Source organism: Tamandua tetradactyla, chromosome 1, assembly GCF_023851605.1.
Source record: "Tamandua tetradactyla isolate mTamTet1 chromosome 1, mTamTet1.pri, whole genome shotgun sequence".
NCBI lineage: Eukaryota > Metazoa > Chordata > Mammalia > Pilosa > Myrmecophagidae > Tamandua > Tamandua tetradactyla.
In genome coordinates, this window is record NC_135327.1 from 169,410,644 (window position 1) to 169,437,739 (window position 27,096).

At 38.3% G+C, this 27,096-nt stretch overlaps 1 protein-coding gene across 2 annotated transcripts in view; it reads left to right on the forward strand.

Annotated features, from left to right (window-relative positions):
- SND1 (staphylococcal nuclease and tudor domain containing 1) overlaps positions 1-27,096 on the forward strand; it is a 499,108-nt gene that overhangs the window by 305,275 nt on the left and 166,737 nt on the right. For both annotated transcript variants that reach the window (XM_077124437.1, XM_077124455.1), the window contains one exon: positions 15,430-15,571. In XM_077124437.1, the coding sequence (XP_076980552.1) occupies positions 15,430-15,571 (142 nt within the window). The remainder of the gene's footprint in view (positions 1-15,429; positions 15,572-27,096) is intronic.

A 27,096-nucleotide genomic window follows, 5' to 3' on the forward strand; every position in this document is an offset into this window, starting at 1 on the left:
AATTTTAGACTCTTGTCACCTCAAAACAATGAGGACACTGAGGTTTCTTGAAGAATGTGACTCAACAAATATCTCATGGCCAGTAGAAGGCAATGGGTGTATGACTCCAGAGTCAACGCTTAATATTTCTAAACAGTCATCCCATGGACCATATTTAGATACCCTCCTTACTCCAAGACAAGGAAGCATAAGAAAAGAAGAAAAGAGATGGCAGAATGAGATGTTTTGAGCTCTGTCCCCCTACAGACACCTTGAACAATCAGCAGGAATTGGTAGAAACATCTTTCTCAAAGTTCCAGACAAGAGTAAAAGAATTACTGTAAGAGGGCAAGTACTGAATCAAGATAAAGGCCACTTAAAAGTGGTAGGATCTCATGGCACATTGGTTGGCCCTTATCCCTACCTCTCATGTGCTTGGTGTAGAACCAGCCCATGCTCCCAGTGCCACTCTCTGGTCTCAGCTCCAAAGGGAGCAGAGTATCACTCATGCACATATTGGGAGCATGTCTGTCAGGTAGTGCCATGAGGGACTAGCCATCCCAGAACTTGCCCCATGTGTAGAAGGCAGCTCACAAAGCTTTCCTGCAGAACGCTCAAAGAAAGTAGTCAAGTGACTCCCTGAGCAAGGGACTGCTGCCTATAGCACATACGTTGCAGTGCCTTGGACTGTGAGGAAACTGTTTCCTAAGAAAGAGGAGGTATTTCTATCTGTGTATCGGGACAGTTCCTAGGGCCATGTGTACATGCCCAAGATGAGAGAACAGGAATGAATAAACTAGATCAGGGAGGTCCCTATGCTTCGGCCTGGAGTTAATCTCTAACTCATTATATGGATAAGTGCTCAAGGAGAACATTTGCATAGGTCAATCTTTTATTTTATTTTATTTTTGTTTTACCTCCTGGCATTGAGGGAAAGCTCTGTCATAACACTAGCTGGATGCAAGGTTAAGGAACAGAGGCTTGGAGCCTAACTTCCAGCAGTAACTATTAAAATAACAAAATATCCAGGTTTCAAAAGAAAGATTACAGAACTATGAAAAAACAGGCCAAGACAAAGGAGAACATTAATGCATCAGAAACCATCAGTGAATAGGATCAAACCTGGAGTTCCAAAGACTTTTGAAAAACTATCGTAAATATATTTATAGAGCTAAGGGAAAATAATGGGCAAAGAACTAAAGGAAATCAGGAAAACAACACATGAACTCAAAGAGAGTATCAATAGAGAGATGGAAGTGATGGAAAGGAACCAAACAGAGCTGAAGACCATAGTTAACAGAACTTAAAAATTATCTTGTAGATTGGAGCTGGTAGAAGAAAACATCCATGAGTTTGAAGATAGGGCAATTAAAATCATCCAGTCTGAGAAGCAGAAAGAGGGAAAAATGAACAGAGCCTGAGGAACCTGTAGAACACTATCAAGCATACAATATACACTTTGTAGAAGCCCCAGAAGGAAAAGAGAGGAACAAAGGGAATATTCAAAGAAAGAATGTCTGAAAATTTCCCAAACTTAGCAAAAGACATGAATATACACATCCAAGGTGGTCAACAAATTCTAAACAATATTAACTCAAACCCACTCTGCACGATGTAATTAAACTGTGAATGCCAGAGATAGAGATTTCTGAAAGATACAAGGGAGTCTTAATAAGATTAATTGCCAGTGTCTCAAGAAAGAAAGAGGCACTAAAGAAATAACAATTCAGTGCAGTGCATGATATTGAATGAAATCTGAGAGTGGAGGAGAAAAGGTTCAAAAAACATTACTGGAGCATTAGAAAAAATGAGACTATAGAATGTAAGTTTTGTATCAGTATTAAATTTCTTGAACTTGACAACTGCACTTGTACGTAAATAACCTTGTTCATATGTTGTGTACATGGATGTGTTATATGTTCAAGGAGTATGATGCATATACCCATCTCAAATATTCAGAAAAGGTTGATGACATAATTATACAGCAAAAATGGCAAAATGTTAAAATTGGTGGGTTTGAGAATCTGGTAGAGTGGAGGTAGGATATATGGAAGTTCTCTGTTATGGGGTTTGTATTATTTTTGCAACTGTCCTGTAAGTTTGAAATTATTTCAAAATAAAAAGTTTAAAAAAAATGTAGGCCTTTAAAAACACCAACTAGACCCAATAAGAAAGCTTTTATGTGATTTTATTGGGCGTAAATTGGTATATCTGCACAAATGAATGTTCAGATACTTTTAGGAGCTGTTGGAAGCTCTTTTAGCCATCTAACCTTTATTAACATTTATTTTGAGTCTCTATTTTATATCATAGGCTGCCTGTTCTCTTCCCCCCACCCACCCCACCCCCAACCTTTTCTGAAGTTACGTTCTTGTTTTAGGTGGGGCAGAGTTTAGCATGACATCAGTTTTCTTGCCCCTAAATCCTTACTTTGCCCATGAAATGAACTTATGCTTCCTCAGCCTGTCTTAAATGCTTTACTCTGCACATATTATTTTAATTATATCTCCAGCCATTTTCTGACTCTATAATAAATTCTTACCTCTTGCTTATAGAGGTATTGGAAGTGATAATAATTGATTGTAAAGTTTTAAAGCAAAATAGTATTTCAAGCTTGTATATTACTTTTTTTAACTTTATTAATTAAAAAAAATTAACAAAACATTTAGATATCATTCTATTCTACATATTCAATCAGTAATTCTTTTTTTTTTTTTTTTTTTTTTTATTAACGGAAAGAAAAAAAAGAAATTAACACAACATTTAGAAATCATACCATTCTACATATGCACTCAGTAATTCTTAACATCATCACATAGATGCATGATCATTGTTTCTTAGTACATTTGCATCAGTTTAGAGGAACTAGCAACACAACAGAAAAAGATATAAAATGTTAATATAAAGAAAAGAAATAAAAGTAGTAGTAATAGTAAAAAACAACAACAACAAACAAACCAACAAGCAAACAAAAACAAAAAAAAAACCCTATAGCTCAGATGCAGCTTCATTCAGTATTTTAACATGATTACTTTACAATTAGGTATTATTGTGCTGTCCATTTTTGAGTTTTTGTATCTAGTCCTGTTGCACAATCTGTATCCCTTCAGCTTCAATTACCCATTGTCTTACCCTGTTTCTAACTCCTGCTGAACTCTGTTACCAATGACATATTTCTAGTTTATTTCAATCAGTAATTCTTAATATCATCACATAGTTGCATATTCATCATTTCTTAGTACATTTGCATCGATTTAGAAAAAGAAATAAAAAGACAACAGAAAAAGAAATAAAATGATAATAGAGAAAAAAAGGCTATACATACCATACTCCTTACCCCTCGCTTTCATTTACCACTAGCATTTCAAACTGAATTTATTTTAACATTTGTTCCCCCTATTATTTATTTTTATTCCACATGTTCTACTCTTCTGTTGATATAGTAGCTAAAAGGAGCATCAGACATAAGGTTTTCACATTCACAGAGTCTCATTGTGAAAGCTATATCATTGTTCAGTCATCATCAAGAAACATGGCTACTGGAACACAGCACTACATTTTCAGACAGTTCCCTCCAGCCTCTCCACTACATCTTGAACAACAAGGTGATATCTACTTAATGCTTAAGAATGACCTCCAGGATAACCTCTCAACTCTGTTTGGAATCTCTCAGCCGTTGACATTTTGTCTCATTTTACTCTTCCCCCTTTTGGCCAAGAAGTTTCTCTCAATCCCTTGATGTTAATTCTCAGCTCATTCTAGGGTTTTTCTCAGTCCCTTGATGCTGAGTCTCAGCTCATTCCAGGATCTCTGTCCCACGTTGCCAGGAAGGTCCACACCCCTGGGAGTCATGTCCCACGCAGAGAGGGGGAGGGTGGTGAGACTGCTCATCATGTTGGCTGGAGAGAGAGGCCACATCTGAGCAACAAAAGAGGCTCTCTTGGGGGTGACTCTTAGGCCTAAATTTTAAGTAGACTTGACCTATCCCTTGTGGGGTTAAGTTTCATGTGAACAAACCCCAAGCCTGGGAGCTCAGCCTATAGCTTTGGTTGTCCACACTGCTTGTGAGAATATCAAGCATTCAACTTGGGGAAGTTGAATTTCTCCCCACTCTCACCATTCCCCGAAGGGGGCTTGCAAATACTTTTCCAGTCATTGATCAAATCATTCTGGGATTCATCGGGGGATCACTCTGGACAAACCAACAAAATCTCATGTGCTATCTGAGATTCCAAGTACTTATGACATTCAATCAAATTATCTACATGAGTTATATTAGGAAATGCTCTAGTCAAAATCTAAATTTTGTAACAAATAAACATTTTTTGCTTTAGTCTCACACATAAGGTGAGAGTTTAAAATATTAATTACCATCTATTTTCAGCACCCTGCAATAATGACATTCCTTTGTTCTTCCTCATGCAAAAACATTTTTAAAATTTGTACATTGTACATTTCACTATTATTATACACTCTAGGCATTCCTAGATTATACCATCTCGATCTTTAACATCTATCTTTCTTTCTGATTTCATTTATGTCCCCAGCCCTCCTCCCTCTATCATTCTCACATACAGCTTTATTCAGTGTTTTAACATAATTACATTACAGTTAGGTAGTATTGTGCTGTCCATTTCTGAGTTTTTGTATCCAGTTCTGTTGCACAGTCTATATCCCTTCAGCGCCAATTACCCACTATCTCACCCTATTTCTATCTCCTGAAGGTCTCTGTTACCAAGGAAATATTCCAAGTTTATTCACTAATGTCAGTTCATATCAGTGAGACCATACAGTATTTGTCCTTTAGTTTTTGGCTAGTCTCACTCAGCATAATGTTCTCAAGGTCCATCCATGTTGTTACAGCTGTACATTACTTTTTGATCCCAGCCTTGTAATTGATATCCACAATTTGAAGACTCTGGTTAATGTGCTTTATTCCATATTCTCACTGCAATATATCATGTATGAGCATATTTTTAGACCAATGTCATGTCCCATTTCAGAAATGTCCAAGGTATTTATTGTGATATTCTTATTAAAAATTCATTATCATTTGATTCATAGGAAAACAAGTTATTAAATGTCTAAATAGATTTTAACTATTTTCTTACCAAATTAATAGTTTATTCAGTAGAAATTAGATGCTCATAGTTTAAATAAATTGCATGTTTTTAGAAAAATATTTAACCCCAAAATAATTATGTTTACCTCCCAGAGCTTTAAGCTTTATTGCAGCTTCCTTATAAATATTTTTTCCTTTCAGATTTCTGAACCGCTATCTCTTACGTCTATTTTTTAACTATATTATTGAACTATATTATAGTTCATTTAAATTTCATAATAAAACAAGATTTCCTCACGTCATTACTTAAGTAGCTAATGGTATTAGAATATATAGTTTATTGCTATGCTGACAGATAATTAAAGTAATTCATCTTCTGATTCAAAGTACTTGTGTATAGAATAGTCTTTCTCCTGAATAAACTTCAAAAGCAATCTTGTTTACTTACTGACCTCAAACAGGACATTGCCTCCATGAAATAATAGTATGCTTTTTAAAAAGGAAAGGGAGTAAACCAAGAAAGAGACAGCCATGGATCCAAGAAGAGAGATGAAGGGAAATTTCAGATTCTGGTGAAGGGGTGGTCCAGGACATCTGTTGTGCAGTAAGCTACCTAGTAATTGTGCAGAAGTTAGCAGGAGGATGGAAGAGCTCCAAGAGAGGCTCATTCTGGAAGGTTGAGGGTGATGAGGGAGAGGAAGCTCTCTTAGAACTGATGAATTACCTGATGTTTTTGACAGTGTGAAGGAGAATTGTGGGTTGAGTGAGTGATCGGTTTGTAGAAAACTAAGCAAACAACAAAATGGAATTTTTTTATTTTAATTTTTAATTTTTTAAAATTCACAAACCAAAATAACATACAAACACAAGTATTCTTAACATACAAACATTCCATACATGTTGTACAATCAGTGGGTCACAGTATCATCACGTAGTTATATATTCATCACCATGATTTTTTTTCTTTTCTTTTTTTTTTTAACTTTCTTTATTGTATAGTATAACATATATACAAATCAAAGAAATAAGCACTAGTTTTCAAAGCACTCTTCAACAGATAGTTACAGGACAGATCCTAGAGTTTGTCGTGGGCTACCATACAATCCTCTCATGTATTTCCTTCTAGCTGCTCCAGAATATAGGGAGGCTAGAGGGCTTATTTTTTAATCATAAAAATCGACTTTTTTTCCTTCTTTTTTGTGAAAAATAACATGTATACAAAACAGCTATAAATTTCAAAGCACAGTACCACAATTACTTGTAGAACATATTTCAGACTTTGATATGAGTTACAATTTCACAATTTATATTTTTACTTCTAGCTGCTCTAAAATACTGAAGACTAAAAGAAATATTGATTTAATGATTCAGCATTCATATTCATTTGTTAAATCCTTTCTTCTCTGTATAACTCCACCATCACCTTTGATCTTTCCATCACTCTCTTTAGGAGAGTTTAGGCTATGGCAGTTCTAAATTTTCCATGTTGGAAGAGTCTGCCACTAATATGGGGTAGGGAGATGGAACTGTCTGATGTTCTGGAGAGGCTAGGGTAGGTTTCAGGACTTATTTGGACCAGAGACCCATCTGGAGGTTTGTAGGTTTCTGAAAGGTTACTCTAGTGCATGGAATCCTTGTGGAATCTTATATATTGCCCTAGGCATTCTTTAGGATTGGCTGGAATGGTCCTGATTGGGGGTTGGCAGGTTATGATAGGTAAGAGCAACCTCCAGAGTAGCCTCTTGACTCTATTTGAATGCTCTCTGCCACCAATACTTTTTAAATTACACTTCTTTTCCCCTTTTGGTCAGGATGGAATTGTTGATCCCACAGTGCCAGGTCTGAATTCATCCCTGGATGTCATGTCCCACGTAGTGGGGAGGGTAGTGATTTTACTTGCAAAGTTGGGCTTAGAGAGACTGAGGCCACAACCATGATCATTTTTTTAGAATATTTGCATCACTCCAGAAAAAGAAATAAAAAGAAAAAACTCGTATATACATACCATACTCCTTACCCCTCCCTCTCATTGACCACTAGTATTTCCATCTACCCAATGTATATTAACCTTTGTTCCACCTATGTTTTTTCTATACCCCTTACCACTCCCTTTCATTGATCACTAGTAGTTCAATCTACTCAATTTGTTTTAACATAACAAAATGGATTTTAACTCAAGGAAACTAAAATTGTGCAAAAAAGACATATTATGGTCTGTTCTGTCCTTCAGTAGTTATAATATTATATAGTAGTTAGAATATTATAAATTCTGAATATTGATTTAACCAAAAATTATAATGATAATCTGTTAGGAGATTAGAATGTGAGGAAAGGGGCAGTTTTAGGTGACAGAGGGGGTTGGGAAGAAGGTGGGGTTTATTTGTGGATACTTTTCTGGACAACACAAATTACCAGCATAACTTTTAGGTAGTACTGGGCATTAACAGGCCTGAGGAGGGACACTGCTTGGCACTTCTGGCGTTGATAGGTTATATCTCATCCTCATTAGAAGGGGGGGGGGACGAAAGGGTAGAAGAGAGGAATCTTATATAGTCGAGACTTTCATATTATTGTAACTAGTTATATACTTATTTCTATCTTTTCTGTAAGAGGAGCAGGTAGAAATAATCTGCACTTTCTATGCTAAATTTATACAAAAAAATGTATCGTAGTTTAAGCCAAGGACCTTTTATTTCCTGTGGATAATAAAATGCTGATTTTTTCCACTAAAAGGTGTAATGACTTCATTTTGAAATGTTAAAGTGAATAGTTCTCACAACAAAATTTCAACTGATAAAATTTGGGGAACTGAAAGTCATTCAATAAAAGAATGATCTCTGAGCCTGTGTAGAATTTTCATTTGATTGAAAACTGGTTATTATTTTATTCATGTTAAGCCATATTACATGATTTTGTTTCATGGAAGAGAAATGTCAATAGGAGTGTGGACTCAGTAGTCTATCTTTATTTGAATAAAACAGTTTCTCTCTATGGCCTGTCTAGAATGGCTATACAGAAGAATTCTTTTAGCTATTGGTTAAGAATTGATACTTTCTTATGTTTCTTATGGGAAACTGATAGATTTTTTTCTTAATTTTTCCTAAACCCTTTCTTTCTCTAAGCCATTTTCTGCTCGAAAGTTTTAAGGTACTTTAATGTATTGAGTAGATAATTACATTAAAACAGTTTAATACAGAATTACCCAGTGCTTAGTTTTGAACTTATTTTCTCTGTGCTACTTATAAACTAGTTGACTAGAAAATGGTTTTTTGAGTCAAAATTTGAATTATTGCATATTCTGTCTACTCCGGCCTTTTTTTTATTTTAAAATTAAGCTATAAATCATATATAGTAAAATATATAACTTTTAGTGTATGGTTCTACAAGATTTGGCAAACACATGTTTTAACAAAAATTTACTTCTGTAACCATTGCCATAGTCAGAAGTACAACTGATTCATCATCTCAAAACATTCCTCCAGCCCCTTTGGTGTCACCCCCTAGCCCTACCCCCAGTCCCTGACAACCACTGATCTGTGTTTTGTCCCTACAGTTTAAACTTCCAAAAACGTTATATAAATGGTATCTGGCATTTGAGAATAATCCGTGTTGTTGCCTATATCCTTTTCTTTTTCCACAACAGTATTCCATTATTCCATTGTGTGACTATACTATAGTTTTGTTTTGTTTTATCCATTCCCCAGTTGAGGGATATTTGGGTTGTTTCCAATTTCTGATGATCGTGAATGGTACCCAGGCCATACTTTGGAGGTACCTAATCTATTCCTACAACATGATTTTATTTTATTTTAGTCAGACTGCCTTGATTATCAGTCAGAATGCTACTTTGCATATTTTCATTCTAAACACGAGAATGTTTCTTTTCTTAGTATTTGCCATGGCCTGATTTCTTTTCTGAGCATTGTACATTATAGAAAGGAGGTAGACAGAAATATCTATAACCTGTATAGATGACTGTCCTTCACAATGTTCCTAAAGGCAGTCAAATCCTTAAAGTTGTGAGAGATAGTTTCTTATATGTCTGATTGCTGAGTAATTTTTTTTCCTTCATATTTGGGAGCTGAAGCTATATACTAACATTCTCTGCAGCTTCCTACTTCCAGTTGGTAAGCATACCATTCCGGGTCCTTCTACCCTTCAATCTGCCTGTATCTAGCAAGTTCCCTTTTGCAAACTTTTCTTAGCCGACTGTCTTCCCCTAATATTTGGTAATGAACTAGAGTGAGAGAAGAAGCAGAAAGTTGTACCCTCTTTTGAGGGAACCACCAATTAGAAGGTCAGTCTCTCAAGTTCAGGGCTTTCTTCCAGCTTGGTACTGCTATAAATGGCATCTTGGTTCTTGCTCCCAGTAGTACAGCCCAGACCTTTAACTGTTGTTTCTTCTATATGTGACATGTTGAAGGCCTGAGTGAGGCCTAAGTAAACAATGGAAGTATCTGTAAACTACAGATGATGCTTAATGAAAGCTTATTGATGGCCCAGTTTCAGCACTTTTTTTTTCCTGTTTCTTTTCACTTTTTTTTTTAAACGAGAGTTTTTCTCTAGAGTTCTCCCCTTTGTCCACTTCATGCCTATTAAACTTGCAACTCATGGAAGTTTATTGCTTCCCCCACTTCCATCCTTCCCTCCTCACACTCTGCACCCTGAAACACTGATAACCAGCCAGGGAAGTTTGGGTTAAAAACTTTGAGTGCTTTGTGGTAAAACTGGAGCTGGAGGGCATTCTCAAGTATCTCCTTCCGGGGTCCCATTTATTTCAGAAAATTATCTTCCTGTATAGGCTGGCTCCTCACAGAGAGTCATAAGCCCATTCTGTGAATTAAAATGCCACTTCGGGCATAGAGCCTGGAAGTGGGAAAAGAAGAAGAATGTAGAGTAATGGATGACTTTTTTGTCTTCCCAGTAGGCGGTGTCATTAGGGTATGCCTTCCCTGTAGCTTGCAGAAGTAATTTTTCTGGTGTACATGGCCCTAAAAAGGTAGATAACTATGGTGATGAATTATCACAAAGTGGCTTGAAATGTGAAAGTACCTTTGCTTCAGTATCCTGAGCAATTAGTTCTGAACCCTAGACTCTGATCTGTATCTATTTTGTTTGTTCGCAAGGATTTGTAACTTCAGTTTCAAGTGTGGTTGGACCAGTCACCATTGTTCTATGGAGTTCTTTCACTCAGGTTGGCTCTGTAGGCCTGGGCTATAGATCTCATGGTTGAATCTCCAGGAAGGTTCATCAGTTCGAAGGTCCTCCACTGAGTTCATTTTCTCAAGTACTGGTGGATTATTCTCAAGATAGCATAATAAGCTCTGCATGTATTTGTTTTTAGTTCTTCTTTCATGATGTTAATTAAAGGGTGATTGTGATGATGAGAACTAATTAATGAGCTTCATCATTAACAGTTCCCATTTGAGACTTGCACATGATAATCCTGAGTGGTTAATTGTTAACTAATAGATTTACTCTCATTCCCATTTCCCTATGCTATTTTGTGTGCAGTGATGTTTGCTTCTCACTAGCCCTGGCTATTTTAATACCTACTGTATGAGGATTTTCAGTGGAAAGTTCATAGAATTTATTTTACCTAATATCTAGTACAAACTGACAACCTTCCCAGAATTTACAGAACTTTGCTATACATAAGCTCTGTTCTACTCTAGGATGTATATAACCTCACTGTCTAAATAGTGTTATCTCAGATAACTTCTCCCAGTGTTGTCTCAGATAACTTCTCCCGTGCCTGCTATGTAAGAATTCTGTCACCTCCCTATCCCCGAACATTCCCACTCTTCCATACCTGGTGATTAATTGTACTAAATTATTTCTGACATAACCAGTAATATTCTTTGTAAGAGTGAGTTGCAATCTGACTGCTGAAGGGGATTTCTTATAGGCAGAGACAGATAGACCCACATTTGAAAGAATTTTGGCCTAACCAGCCAGAAGTAGGGACAAAGCAGGAATGTTTATAACATTTGCCTTTCTCTAAGGATCATCCTGCATTTCTTCAGGGTCATTTAAAGCCCTGTTCCTATGATTTTGAGGTACAGATTTCAAGATCTTTTGAAATGAAGTCACCCGGGCACATTTGTTGCATCACTGCTCTCTCAATTTTAGGGTGCACTGAGGAGGCAGAAACATTCCTTGAAGAGCTACCATCTACAATAGCAGGTTCAGTGTAGCTAATGCAATCTTAAATTAGCTTTTCCAAGAGTACAGGAAAATACTTATGTATGGCTTGTTTTGGAGCGCAGGTAATGTGGTAACTGGCAGTGCAACAACAACAAGACTTCTCTGATCAGAAATAACAGTTGCTTCTTGATTATTTACCCCAATGGAGGGGAATATTGGTACAGATTATAGTAAAACATTACTAATTTATCTACTTGGAACTTTAAAGCCTTGAACCAATGAGGTACCAGAAAACTATGGCAAATAGATTATGAGTTTTCATGTAAATAAGCCACAACATAGAAATCCTCAGGATAAGAATGTCTACATATAGACTTATAAGCAGAAATATTTGATATTTAATAGTCTGTCCTAGAAATGAAGCATTCTAGTCACACATCCAAATGCTATTTCTTTAAATCCGGGGTCCTTAATCTTTACTTTCCTTTCTTTTTTTTTTTTACATGGGCAGGCACCGGGAATCGAACCCAGGTCGGGCATCTTAGTCTTTACTTTTAAAAATACTTCTTGGTGTGAAAAAATTCTAAAAAAAGATTTAATTTTACTAACTCTCTATGCACTTTGTGCCAGGATTATTGGAGGATGTCATGTAAATTATATCTTTGACCTTTATCATTTTATTATATGTGTTGGTTTGAAGCTATTATGTACCCCAGAAAAGTCATGTCCTTTACTTCTCATTCAGTATTGCTGGGTGGGATCTTTTTTATTGTTTCCATGAAGATATGACCCACCCAATTGTGGGTGGTAACTTTTGATTAGATGGTTTCCATGGAGGTGCGTCTCCAGCCATTCAAGGTGGGGTTGCTTACTGGAGCTCTTTAAGAGGAAACTATTTTGGAAAAAAATTAATGCCAATAGAACTCATACAGCCAGAGACCTTTGGAGATATGAAGCAAAATGCCCCCGGAAGAGCCTTATGAAGCAAGAAGCTGGGAGAGAAAGCTAGCAAATAGATGTCCCCATGCACCTTCCCAGCTGAGAGAAAGCCCAGACATCGTCAGTCCCTTTGTTTGGATTTAAGGTAATTTTCTCTGGGTGCCTTAATTTGGACATTTTCACAGCCTTAAAAACGTAAACTTGCAAATCAGTAAATTCCCATTTTAAAAGCCATTCCATTTCTGGTATATTGAATTCCGGCAGCTTTTGCAAATTAAAACATTATCCTTAAGATCCACTTGGCATCTTAACTCCTTGGTAGAGTCTGAGTTGACCTCTATTATACTCTGTCTCTTATGAGTCCTTTATGCTCATTTCTTTAACTGTAGAAATGAGTGTGAAAGACTGAAGTACATTGCTGTACTTTCTCAGACTCTTTGGAAGACAAATCATTTAACCACCTTCAGTCAAATTTATAGTAATATGATCAGAATTCCTAAAATAAATACTTTCCATAACTGAATTTGCTGGGCATGATTTGTGGCTACATCTCTGTCGACTTGAAGGAATTTTTTAATCTCTCTTACCTGGAACAGATTCTAGAAGTTTCAAGAATTACTGAGTGATTGAATTGAAAAGGAACATGCCAAGCAAAGCAGACACTTGGACTGGATGTGAGATGACTAGAAAGACAGACACTGTTGTGTTGCCGTGACTGAGATTTGAAAGAGATGACACTTTTTATTCATTCAGTTTAATTGACATTATAAGAAATTTTCATTCCTAAAACCTATCAACTTGGATGGAAAGTCTTTTCTTTTCTCTCAAGCAGAGCTGTCCATGGACATCCCATCTCATCATAGCCTCTGGAACACTTGCCTCAAAGAAGATGGGGGTTTCCATGTTTTATCTTACACTTTTGCCTCTGAAAGTAAACATGGCCATTTCTTATAGATTTTTAAACTTATTTTTATACCTTCAGTCATGTTGGCATGCAGCTCTAATCTTTGCTGTAATAAATGGCATGTCATATTCTTTTTGGTGTCTTTCTATGTCCTTCCTGGAATAGGGCTGCTGAGTTTTAGATTGAGACTCAGGGGAATCAGGAACATCTATTGATTTACAAAAAACGTTTTTTATTGTAAAATATAATATATATACAAAGCAAAGAAAGATAAAAAGCAATTTTCAGAGCACACTTCAACAAGTAGAGAACGAATCCCAGAGTTTGTCATGGACTACCAGTCTACCATTTCGTATTTTTCCTTCTAGCTGCTCCAAAATACTGAAGGCTAGAAGGAATATTAATATAGTGATTCAGCAGCCATACTTGTTTGTTAAATCCCATTTTCTCTGTTACATCTATTGATTTTTATTACATAGATAATGGTGAGCTCCCTTTGTTTTTCTTAGTTCTCAGTCTGAGTAGGTGCTCTCTTGATGAAGTAAGTAGTAGTTTAGCAAAAAAGAAGAAAGAGTCTGCTAAAGCAAGTTGATCCATTCTTTATAGTGTATTTTTCTGCTGCAATGAAGACTTTGTTGTTGGTATTAACTTTAAAGACATGGCTTTGCGTGTCTGCATACATTCATGAATGTATTGTTACTCCAGTAAACATCTCTTTTTTTAGATAAATACATCCAAAAGACAATGCTGAGTAAAAGTCTACTTCTGAAAATTATAGATTACTCCAGTCTTGGAGAAGGCCTTCTCTTTATAGACATTAGGTTGTCTCATGATTTGTGATAATCAATTTGATTATTGTTGTTGACTTACTGGCTCAGCCCATGAATATTGTCCCAGATTTAGACTAGTATGGCAAAAGGATTTTAATCAGGTAATGCGTTCTTTCCCATGGAGTATTTGTCTTGCTTGACTGTTCTGGACTTCAGCCAAGTACCAAAGAGGCATTTTCCTACTGTGTATATACATAGTAGAATGTGTTCCTTAAGTATTCCATTGGAGGAATTTCTAACCCATTAAATCTCATTGTTATCTTACCATTTACCACGTGCCGTTAGCGATGCTAAGAATGGATGTCTGTCTCTCTTTCTTTGATTCTGTTTGATAGAAAGGATGAATCGCATTACTATAAATATTGTTTTCATCCCAGCTTACCTTCTTCTGAATGAGAGGAGCCCCCTTGACTGCTGAAAAAACTCTCAAATACTTGATAACTTGTTAAATTTTCATTATTTAATGTGTATTAATTTAGATACAATAGCTCTGTTGCTAAGAACAGAGTTAGAAAAGAAGAGCTCATGGGAATACAGACTGCTTGTGTCACAAGAGTCAGGAAAGCATGCAGAATTTGCTGTCTTTGGGAGTGTGCATTCTGCTGGCTGGGCTGAAAACCTGGAATCCTAACATCCAGCAACTATTCTCTCAACACATATGATGTAATATTTTGATGCTTTCTTACCTTATCATCTGTTTAATTAGCTTGAGAGAGTGAAAGGACTTGAAGGCTCTTAGTCCCTATGTTACTGAGAGCTCTAAGGTTCAAAATGTCCACAGTTTGGTACTCTTGAGGGGAGAGTGCATGGACTTTGTGTTGATGCATGAGAAAAATTTTAAAAGTGCTATGCAGTTTTATGTATTTTTATTGTTTCTATAATTATTCGTACTGACATAATATGGTATTTACCTCCATGAGGCACATCCTGCTGTTACAGATTTCCCTGGATGGGAACTGGAACAGAATGCCTTAGGTAGGGGCTCATCTCTGAAATGCACATAGAGCAAGAGTTGCTGTACTAGTGCCCAAATAAGGCTAGGTTGTTCTTATAAAGTTAAGAAACAGTGCGACCTGAATCTCACATAACCGATTTAAGGTTGAAAATGATCTACTTTTGGTTCCGTGGGAAAGGGTTTTTAGGGACTGTATGACACAGCCTGGTAGCCACTTTTTTTTTTTCTAATAAAGTTAAAGGTTAAATTAACCTTCATAGACGGTTAGTATTGGTCTTCTGATCTCAATTTTATGTTGAAGGAGAGCTCTTCTGTCGGGTCCCAGAGAAAGAATGAAACTCTCATTTTCAAAGCACCTTCCTAATGCATGTGCCCACTGAGTGCTTAGTTACTGTGAATAGAGAGGAGCACAGAATTAATGAGAATGTTCAGGTAGCTAGATTAACAATATTTCTTCTAATGAGTTCACATGACTATCATGTCTATGTCATGGTTTTAGAGAAGTTTGGTTTTATAGGGTTGTCTGCCTAATTATTTCTAGGTCAGAGAGAAAAAAATATTTATCTCAGGTCCATTACTTATTTGATGATTCTTTTCTTATTTTCCATACCAGGATACCCAAAAAGCAAAGCAGTTCCTGCCGTTTCTTCAAAGGGCAGGTCGTTCTGAAGCTGTGGTGGAATATGTCTTCAGTGGTTCTCGCCTCAAACTCTATTTGCCAAAGGAAACCTGCCTTATCACCTTCTTGCTTGCAGGTAAGTCTTTGTGTTTCATCTTACTCTGAAAATTCTTCCTGAAGGTCAGAAGCCAATCCTGGAACCCACCTGCCCTCTGTGTTTTAGATAGGACTTGGAGCCAACTTAGGTTCTTTAATCTCTAGTTGGGATGTGAATTAAAATTTCTAGATTTGGTTTACCTGTCACTGCAGACCCAGCAATGTGTCTTCTTCCTGTTTCTCACTTCTGCCAACCACAGGATGTCAGAGTGAAGTAGCTTGAAGGACGGTACATAACTTCAGACAGATTGAGTGACAAGAGTTCCAAACATAGAAAAGTGTTGATGAAATTCTTGTTGTTGGTACTACCCTTTTGAGATAGACCGCTTTGCCGTCTTTGTCATGAGCAGGCCTCACAGGAGTGAGACACCCTGCCCTCATAGCTCCCCACACAGTGACATTTGTCTCTCTTTTATCCTTTTCAAATATCATTAGGATCCTAATCCTTTTTTAAACCCCAGACATGACATTACCTTCATAGTCTCCTGCATCTACAGCGTTTCTCTGTTGCACTAAGGTTAACATGCTAGCGCAGGCCTTCCTCCTTTCTTTGCTTGCTTAGTGTACATCTTTCCTATCCTACTTTTTGTAGCTTAATATGTCACAAGCCAGCAAGACTATATATGAACTGTGCTCTTTGAGCAATTTACATTTATGCATTCAAGGCGCAAACTGCTTTGTCCCTTCCCTACTGGCACATATTAAAGTGATTTATTCATAATCAATTCTTCTCAAGAGGCTGTAGTCTTTAAGAGAAAGCTGTCATTTTACTTCAACCTACCCTACCCCTGCACACACATTGACTCACTGGCAAAGGACACATTCCTTTGTTTCCTCTGAAGCACATTGCCTTTTTTGTTGCTGTTCTGTTGCTTCAGCAGTTCTGTTGAGTTCTTGAATAGAATTTGTTAATGGGGAAAAGAAATAGTCACGCTTGCTGTCCCCTATCAGATTGCCTCTGCCCTTTTTCCTGAAAGGCACAGATGGTTTCTTCTCCAGGTAAGGGCCTTCCTCAGGCCCCAACTAAGTGGATTGAGTTATGTGAGATAAAGAAGTCACTGACGGGTTTGATTTCCGGTGCCTGCCCATGCAAAAAAAAAAGTCATTGAACACATGACTGTGACACTCGCTACTGCTTAGTCATTAATTGTAGTTGAAGCTGTCTTGCATACTTTTAAGAAGTTAATGATCACTGCATGACTCGACAGGCTTTCCGAGAGATTAATTGAAGCAACATCAAGTTCAGGGACAGCAGTAGAAAGGATGGCTGTAACAAAGCCATGTCTTACGGGGGGGCTACACTTTGGTTTCTGCACATATAAGTTGTAGTAAACTGAGGAGCAGCAGTGTGTAAGAGAGGCCTTGCATGGAGCCATTTGTACCTTTTTCTTAAGACTTCTGTCCTAAAGAAGTTTCTTAGAGAATTCTTGTTGTTACAGAGTTTGAGGTATATATCCAACTCATACTTGGCTCTATATCTAAAAAACAAAAGCATCCTTTTAGCTGTGTAGAGCTTTATACCACAGATGTAAATAAGGAAACAATATTTTTCTTCCTGGACAGCTTGGCCTCAGATCTATAGGGGAAAGAAGACATTGAAGCTCTGGTTCTAAACTCAAAACTCCCTGAATGGGGCGGGTGATGGTAATCCAGTGGCACAGTTCTCACCTGCCATGCCGGAGACCCAGGTTCGTTTCCCAGTGCCTGCCCATGCAAAAAAACAAAATAAAACAAAACAAAAACAAAAACTTCCTGAATGGAGCTAGCTCAGAGCATAGACCTATCTTGGCTTCAGTATTTTTTGTGGAATCTTTCTAGTTTTTCTTTGCTTAGGGATGATCAGTTTGATCACTAGACTCTGCATCAGCATTCTTCTAAACTTGGCAATTCAAAAGGCATACCCTGAGTTAACTTACATTCTGAAAGATAGAATGATTAGAAGCACAAATATGTGATAAAAAAAATAAAAGCATTTTTCTCCTGTGTTCTAATTTGCTGGCTGCCAGAATGCAATATACCAGAAACAGAATGGTTTTTAAAAAGGGGAATTTAATAAGCTGCTAGTTTATAGTTCTAAGGCCGAGAAAATGTCCCAACTAAAACAAGTCTATAGAAATGTCCAATTTAAGGCATCCGGGGAAAGATACCTTGGTTCAAGAAGACCGATGAAGTTCAACGTTTCTCTGTCAGCTGCAAGGGTACATGGCGAACATGGCAGCATCTGCTGGCTTTCTCGTGGCTCTGCCAAAAGGGACTCTCTCTAAAATGTTTCCTCTTTTAAAGGATTCCAGTAAGCAACTCCACCTTCAGTGGGTAAGAGACACACCTCCATGGAAATCATCTAATCAAAAGTTACCACCCACAATTGGGTGGGTCACATCTTCATGGAAACAATCAAAATGCTCCCACCCAGAAATATTGAATGAGGATTAAAGGGCATGGCTTTTCTGGGGTCCACCACAGATTCAGACCAGCACATCCTGCTGTACTATACACTGTTATATTATGCATCTTTTGGTGTCTTTCAAAACCCAGCAAGGATACAGGACATGAAAGCATCTTAGGAGAAAGAAGATTGATATTTCAGTCCTAGCTCTACAACATGCCAGCAGATGACTTTGGGGACACTATTTACCCTCTTCACGTCTTGCTTTACCTGTCAGTTAACTGGCTGTTATATCTTGCCTCTGAGGATTGTGGTTGGGGTTTAATGAGATGAGCAAAAAGTCTAGAACAAGCCTGACATAAAGTAGTTAATCAACACATATTTATTTCCCTCCTCGCACAAAGAGCTAGTGATTTTCTCACTAGAGCTTGCCTTAATTCTTGTATGAATGGTATGGTTGTGCACTGTGTTTACACAGAACTATGGCTCTACCATGAAGATTTTGAATTATCCTATAATGGAAATAAGTCAAGAAAAAGAGCATTTTTGGCCCCTTTCTGACTAACAGGCTCACTGTGTAGAAGGCTACTGGCTTTTCCCTTTGAGAATTTGGAGCAAGGGACTCTGTATTGTTCTGAAACCTTATCACAGAGAGTCCAGAGATAGGTAAGACATGGTCCTATCCCATAAAGGAAAGAGTGATATGTAAACATTCGGCAGTCTTGGGCACTGATGAGATAATAGAAATATCTACAAGGTGTAGAAATAGCAGAGAGGAGAGAATGATTAGCTATTTAGGTGGAAATCAGAGAGTGTTTCCCTGAGGAGCTGATATCCAAGCTGGGTTTTGAAGGACAAATATGAGTTTGCTATGGTGGGAAAGGAAGGAGGAGCAGGGGAACAGTCTAGGTAGAGGTAACAACATGCACAAAGTTGTAGTGGTATGATATATCCTGCTATGTCTAAACCACTATGCATCTTTTGGTATAGGTGGGAAATAAAGAGCAAGGAGGGATGGAAGGTAAGATGAGGCTGGAAACCGAGATAGGAGCTAGTGTTCCTCCTTTGGAATATACTGTGAGCTCTCAGAGATGCTGAAAGGTATTAAGCAAAAGAGTAAAATGCTCAGAAGTAGGTTAAGAACGTTTATTTTGGTGGAGATATTGGAATAAATGAAGCTGAATGCTGGGAGTGCAGTTAAGAGGCATAAAGGAGGCCTGAAATCTAGCAGTGGAGAGAAGAGGAGAGGTGGAAGAGTAGTTAAGAGATAGACTTGACAGAATTTTGGAAATGACTGAAATATTTTGGTTAGAGGTGGGGGACATTATTGAGTGTAGGAGAAAAAGTAAAGCTTCTTGAGCAATTAGGGGGTAGATTATATTCTGCAGTCAGGGGCAACACTGGAGTAAGAATAGGTTTTTGGAGCAGATAATTGGTTTGGTCTTGGACTTATAGGATTTAAGATATCCATGTGGGATATCCAAGTAAAAATATCCCAGGCTCAAGCTCAGCTGAGGTGTCTATACAAAATATTCAGGCACATAGGCAGTAGTTAAAACTGTTGTAGTGCCTAGAAAACAGGTTTAGCAGGAACAGACAAAAGCCCTGGAAAACAAAATAACCTTTGTTTTTGTTTGGGCAGAGAAGACTAGTCAGATGGTTAGAAGTAGAATCACAAGAGAGTGGTCTTCTGGAAACCAAGGGAGGACAGAATTTCAAGGAGTCAGCACTGTAATGTTTTATGTACAAGATAAAGTAGGTAAGTAGTATGAAGTGGTTATATACTATTTGTCAGTAAGTCATGGTTGACCTTTGTCAGTGATATTTCATTAGAGTTGAGTCAGCTTCAGGCAGATTACGTGGGATTGGGGAGTGTGGTAGTTAGGTTCAGGTGTCAACGTGGCCAGGTGAAGGTGCCTAGTTTTGTTGCTGTGGACATGAGCCAATGGCATGTGAAGCTCATCTGTTGTCGATTACATCTGCAGTCAGCTAGGAGGCGTGCCTGCTGCAATGAATGATGTTTGATTTAATTAGCTGGAAGCTTAAATGAGAGAGCTCAACATAGCACAGCCCAAGCAGCTCAGCATACCTCATCTCAGAACTCGCAGCTCAGCCCAGGCCTTTGGAGATGTAGAAAGGAATTACCCCAGGGAAAGTTATTGGAACCCAGAGGTCTGGAGAAAATGCCAGCAGAGAAAGTTAGCTACCTTTCCTCTGAAGAACTGTACGTTTTTAACTAAATAAATCCCCTTTTATTAAAAGCCAATCCATCTCTGGTGTGTTGTATTCTGGCAGCTAGCAAACTAACAGGGAGTAAATGTGGGAGGTAAGGAACAGAATTATCTAATCTAAGGGAGCATTCCATTGAAAAAGAGAGGAGAAAAGTGAAAGCCAAAGGGTCAGGGTAACATTCTAAGGATGTTAACATCTTGAGTACTTTAATAACCTTAATTCTTATTCAAGATTGAAGCAGAAAGTGGCATGTATAGTTGGAAAAGCTATTCAATATATCTTTTTTTTTTCATAATACCAATTACAGGATATTAACCTCAACAAGATCTTCTTGGCAAATGAGAATTTAAAAAGATGGAGGGGATGCTGCAAGGGTAGTTCAGTGGTAGAATTCTTGCCTGCCATGTGGAAGACCCAGGTTCGATTCTTGGCCCATGCACTCCCCACCCCCCTACACCCCAAAAACAAATGTTTTTTTCAATGAATGGTGCTGTAATAACAGGATAGGCATATGGAAAATGAATGAAATACGACCCCCACTATGACTTAAAAAAGAAAAGATGGAGTGAGAAATACTATAGGGTACATGGGTTGCAAAATTTTGAGACACTGAAGAGAAACTACAAAAGGAGGCAGACCAAGAGGAGATGGAATGAATGGGTGGATGAAGAACATGGGTGGAGAGAGTATCCTTAGAGGTAGAAGGACCCCTTATTCCTCTGATACCAGCTACAAAGCTGCAAGTGAGTGTAGGTACAGACACACTATCTTTGACTTATTACTTTGATTTTCACTGTGAAGATCAAGGGGTAAGGACTGATGGTTTGAGAATAATGACAAAGGTTGGAATAGCTGCCAGGAGCTAGGTATAGGAACTGGCCTAAAACCAGTAAAAGAACTGACAGGCTGAAAAGAATACTGAGATTAGAAATTTTGATTCTTGCACCATAAATTACCAACAGTGTGTATTTGTTCTCAGTCCTCTGCCACTTAAGTGTTGGAGTTAGGAAGATGGATCCACTTTGAAGAAGGTTGGCAGATCACAAATACCAAAGAGAGCTGTTGAGTCATCAGTACACACAGAAATGAGAAATGAGGCCAGAGAAGGAAATGATAAACAGGGATGGATGAGAGGAGCCAGGTGACAGGAGAAACATATCTGGTAGGAGCATGGACCACAAGGTATTGGCAGGATAGAAGCTTTAGTTAGAGCTTACTGTTTCACCATGGAACAGTTCCCAGGTTTTCAGTCTTTCTGCATCACAGTTCATTCATCTATGAAATGGGAATAATGATACACATCTTGCTAAGGATATTGAGATTATAATACTGTAATCAAGATTATAATACAGAGTGCCCAATACATTGGAGATGCTCAAAAAATGATAGCTGTTATTATTACTGCTTTAAATTTGACTGAATTTGCCACATGGATCTTGAAATATCCTGATTCGACTAGAAAGGTGAAGATTGTTTCTAGTAGAAAGGAGGGACCTAAGGGATGACAGATGAACAAACAAGCAAAAAAAGAAAAGAAAACCAGGGACAAGAAGGAAGAGAGTATAATAAGAGTATAATAAAACTAGGTGATAGGACTTCTAAGATGTTGTTGGAGTTTTGACACAAACAGGAGGTTAACATTTAAAATGAGCCAGGAGATATTGAAAGTCACCTCTACAGTCCTTGTGATTTAGGATATATGAGGAGAAATTAGCTTCTAATAGGGTTGTTAAATGGAGGAAGTTTTCTGTGGAGAGGTTAGGATATACTGGGAGTTTGGTGTCTCCTGGCCACAGTGGGACAAGGAGTCAAAAATGAGGTTAGTATTCTCTCTTAGGCATTAGTAGGCCTGGGAGCAGGCTTCTATCCATCATTTCCTCACTGTTAGTGTAAAGACTAGTCTGAACTCTTTCTTAAGGCGTGTGCTGGTTTGAAAGGAAGTATGCCCCCTAAGAAAAGCCATGTTTTGATATAAATCCCATTTCTAAAAGGTAGAATAATCCTTATTCAATACTGTATATTTGAAACTGTAATGAGATCATCTCCCTGGTTGATGTGATTTAGTTAAGAATGGTTGTTAAACTGGATTAGGGGATGACATGTCTCCACCCATTTGAGTGGGTCTTGATTAGTTTCTGAAGTCCTATAAAAGGAGAATGAGAGACTCAGAGAGAGCAGAGAATGCTGCAGCACCACAATGCAGAGTCCACGAGCCAGCAACCTTTGGAGTTGAAGAAGGAAAGTGCCTCCCGGGGAGCTTCATGAAATAGGAAGCCAGGAGAGAAAGCTAGCAGATGATGCTGTATTTGCCATGTGCCCTTCCAGATGAGAGAGGAACCCTGACCGTGTTCACCATGTGCCTTTCCAGATGAGAGAGAAACCCTGAACTTCATTGGCCTTCTTGAACCAAGGTATCTTTCCCTGGATGCCTTTGATTGGACATTACTATAGACTTGTTGTAATGGGGACATTTTCTCGGCCTTAGAACTGTAAGCTAGGAACTCATTAAATTTCCCTTTTAAAAAGCCATTCCACTTCTGGTATATTGCATTCCAGCAGCTAGCAAACTAGAACAAGGCGTCATTCTTAAGGTTTAACTCTTGAAGCTTACTCTTGTTGTTCTTCACTAAACCTGAAGATGACTTTTCATCCAAATAAGATAAATTTAAAGGGCAAATGAGATTCTTATGGAACACTCATATGTATGTAGGACCATGGGGGTCTCCATTTCTTGTTGGGCATTTATGTCTGGGTATGTCCTGTAAAGAGCTGCTGAGTAGCTGGGCAAATTTGCTCCTTTGGGGCATGGCCTCCACTACAAAATTGTAGTTTTTTTTTTTTTAACAAAGCTTTCCTTTCCAGCAGTAACTCGGCACCACTGGGCCAAGAGGACAGAAGTTGACAGCAGGTACATGGGTTTCTTTACCCAGTTTTCCTTCCTCAGTCTCCTTCATGGACTGCATCCTAAGCTCACAGGGCTCCTACTTGGAAATTAGTTTTCATTCTTGATCATTTTGTGTTTGAAAAGTTTAAAAAGTTAAAGAGAATTTTCAAAAATCTTGGCACTCATTCTTCTGAAAAAGAGCTGGGTGATTGGCTGATTTAGATAAGTTTTCCTAGTCTCCCGTAGTTAACAAAACCCAAATATTCACATCGCAGTTTGTTCACCTGCACAGTGATCCTCATGGAACAGCTTTGCGTGTATCTGTGGGATGCACTGTGCATTGTATCAAAATGGCATTCTGTTGGAAAATGTCTCTGCAAGAAGGAATGAGTTGAGGTTGTGATTCTCAAGGGGAAAGTCAAAATAACTGTTGAGAACAGTCCCTTGTGTGCTGCTTTCATTAATCCCAGCCTTTTGGAGAGCCTCTGGACTTCAAGGTGGGGTAGACACTTCATTTTTATGTGGACTCTTGGGCAGACGGTCCCACAGCTTGACAGGGAGTGGCATTTGGCCGGTGCCAGCTGGCCTCTTTGTCACGGTTCCTGCACCCCTGTATGTGGAATGATTGTGTGGTCAGATGGGTTAGCAGGTGGGGCTGGGAAAAGTCAGCTGAAGCTAACAAGTCAGTACCTCTTGAAGGCTCTTGCCCTGTAGTCCTTTGAGCACCTGGCTTGGGTTTGCTCAGTGAACAGGTGACCTTATACCATCAGAATTGAAACTGTTCAAGGTCTCTCTACCTGCTCCTGTGGCCTTCTCCTATACAGAATTATTTCAGTCTTGGAGGCAGTCACAGTCAGTTCTTGTCCTGAGTTAGTAGGGAAGCCAGGATCCCCAGCAGACTGCATTTGTTTAAAAGCATCCTTTCTCTTCATCTAGTACTTACTGAGCCCTATACATATGCTCTCAATAGAACAGAAGCCCTTTACTTGTACCCTTTACATTTAGTTCATTATCACTGGTCATATGTCTCACATTTTACTTTTGTCACCTGTGTAAAAGGAAACTGAGGCACATATTTGTAATTGACATGGCCCTTAAGTCACATTTTTATTTACTAGCACCAGTGAGCACAAGTGTGTGTCCTATTACTGTGACCTTTGTATTATGTTTCCTTATTTTGAATTACTTTCTTAGCTTTTGTGTATCAGGGTCATGCTGATGGCAGAGTTCAGGAAGTTGCCCTGTTGGCTAAGAATAGTAGATATCAAATTAGTGCCTGTAAGCCAAATGCTTTGTTTTGAATTGGAAGAGCATATAATTTGAGGTTTCAATGCGAGGTAATCTAAGGAGTCTTATGTCAGATATTTTGAGTCTTCTGCCAATACACTGAGTCGCCCCCCACCGCCCCCCCCCCCCCATTGCATATCCTCATTCTTAAAGGTGGTATAGCAAAATGTATGATGACCAGGACCTGTGGGGGTCTGGGGAGAATGAATGTCAGTCACCTTTAAATGTAACCCATAGTACTCCTTAGAAAGCAGCAGCCACCCACAGGGAGTTCCCATGTGGATTACAGCAGGAGACTTATAATTAACCAGTTTCCTAGTCATATGAAGCAGGACTAGAGAATGAGACTTCCCTTTGCCAACCCTTGGCAGTTTTCAATTTTTTTTTTTCTCTGTCTTTGATTATAGTACTGTTCTGGAGCTGTGTGATGGAGAAAGGGGCAATGAGAAAAGCTTCTAGCTGTTTGGGTTTTGATAAATGTTGTTGGGTGTTTACATGGTACCCTAAAGATTTAGGGTGTCCTTCCGCCCTGAATGCCTTTGGATAAAGTGTCTCATTTCCTTCTTTGTCTTTAATGTCTCTTCTCCAGCCAGTCTTAATAGGAATATCAACTGCCATTTCAGTAGACCAAAAACTTCTAATGAGAGAATGGGAGGGGAGGGAAGGTGAACAGGAATATCCTCCCCATCTCCTGGCCCTAGAAGTGGTGGATCCCCATTGATTACCAGTGCCTAACCAAATTACACAATTAAAACCAATGCATGTTTAAGTGAGAAATTCTATTCTATCACAGAGGTGCTAATGAATCAGGCAGTTATTGTGGTTGTGTTTGTTGGGCTTTCTACCTTAATTAAGCAATTATAGGGTCTGCTGATACTTATGAATTTCTTTCAGATGCTTTAATTGAATTGCAACTTAATGGATATTTGTGAAGTGGGAGACTCTTTCTCTTGGGACCTCCCAGTTTGATTCTTCCTCCACTGCCTACTTGCTTTTAGTTGTGCCTTATTATTGGAAATGGGTAGCTTGACCTGAGACGGCTCTAGCTCTTCACTTTTACAGATATTCATTATATAATTGAATTATGATCATGTCAGGAAGTACTGGAGCATCCTTGCCTGCTGAGCCACTGTGGCCCGCCCTAGGGAGCATTTTTTAATGTGGCCAGCATATTTGCATGCCCACTGTAAAAAAGACAATCTTTAAAGATAAATTGTGAATGATACATAAATTAATAACCTCCAATCCTGAGGTTCTTTTAACCTTGTAGTAAGAGACAACCATATGAACAACTTAAGCAAGGGAAACTAACATAGGAGTTATCAAAAGTATAGGCAACCAAAAATAAACAAACAAAAAAAACTAGGCAACATACCATGAAAGTGCAGAGGAAAGAACGATTAATTGTGAAATGGAAAAAACGCTTCCCAGGTGAGATGACATTTGAGCATCCAAAAAGATCTGTTAACATTTTCTTTTGGCTGAAGGTAAAACAGGTTTGCCTATATTAGTAGTTCTCAGTAACTTTTAGTTGCCTAAAAGAAATGAATGGACTCATCCATCATTTTTCTCTCTACTTTTGTATTTGTGTGTATGCATCCTTCTCAGCTTTCCTGCCACTGAGCTTTCAGTGTTCTGCCCTCAGCTCCCAGCCTCTTTAGGCATACTGTCACCCACTGGTCCTGTTGGAAGTGCAAGCCTGCGATTATAGCCTGATTATCTCCCATGTTTAGATCATGAATCATCCCCAGGATGAGCCTCATCATAGTTCTTGGTTATTTAACAATTTGTTTTATATCTACCAGGCATTATGCTAGGGATATAGAAATACGTAAGACATTTCTGTATAATATGCATAAGACAGTTCCTGTCTTCAAGCAAAGTAACTGTCTGCTAAAGTAAAGAATGTATAGACATGACAAGAAAAATACTTTTAAAAAAGAATAAGGGTATGAGAAACATACTTTCCTCGTCCAAAACCCAGAAGGTTAGGAAGCAAAGTCGCCAGAAGCCTAGTAACTGGCTCAGCCCAGGTCAATGTAGAACTGAAGTAGATGTTCTATATGAGGACCCACCCCCCTTTAAGAAGGACATCAGTAAAACTACAAGAGGACCAAAGAGAATGACCAGGAAGGTGAGAGAGCTAAAAATGTCAATACCTGAGGACTAGTGTAGTAAGAATTAGAGGAGAGACTTCCAGGACATATAGGAATATTCCAGGGTGAAAGAGATTGGATTAGATTTGTCAGTAGCCATTTCATGTATTTTTTTTATTGAGGCAGAATAATAAATGAGGCCATCAATAAAAAATAAAATATGGTCAGCATGGTTTAATGGTAGTCACAGACCTTGGAGCTAGTACACTTGAAGACAAGTCCTTGCTCTCCTACTTCCTAGTTAATTATTTCCATCAGCCTGGTTTGCTTTATCTTGGTATGATGCTGGTGACCTGGAAGTGTGGGAGACAGCAGTACACACTGGCAGTTCTGTGCCAGCGTGTCTAGGGGCTCCTGAAACTGAAGAAAAGATAGTCCTAGCAGTGCCACCTTCTGTCAGTCAGACTGTTGAGGTTGGTAAAGCCTCTTAATTGGGGTATGCAACCCTCACCATCTATGCTGGTTTGAAAGGATGTATGTCCCCTAGAAAAACCATGTTTTAATCAAAATCCCATTTTATAAAGGTAGAATAATCCCTATTCAGTACTGTATGTTTGAAA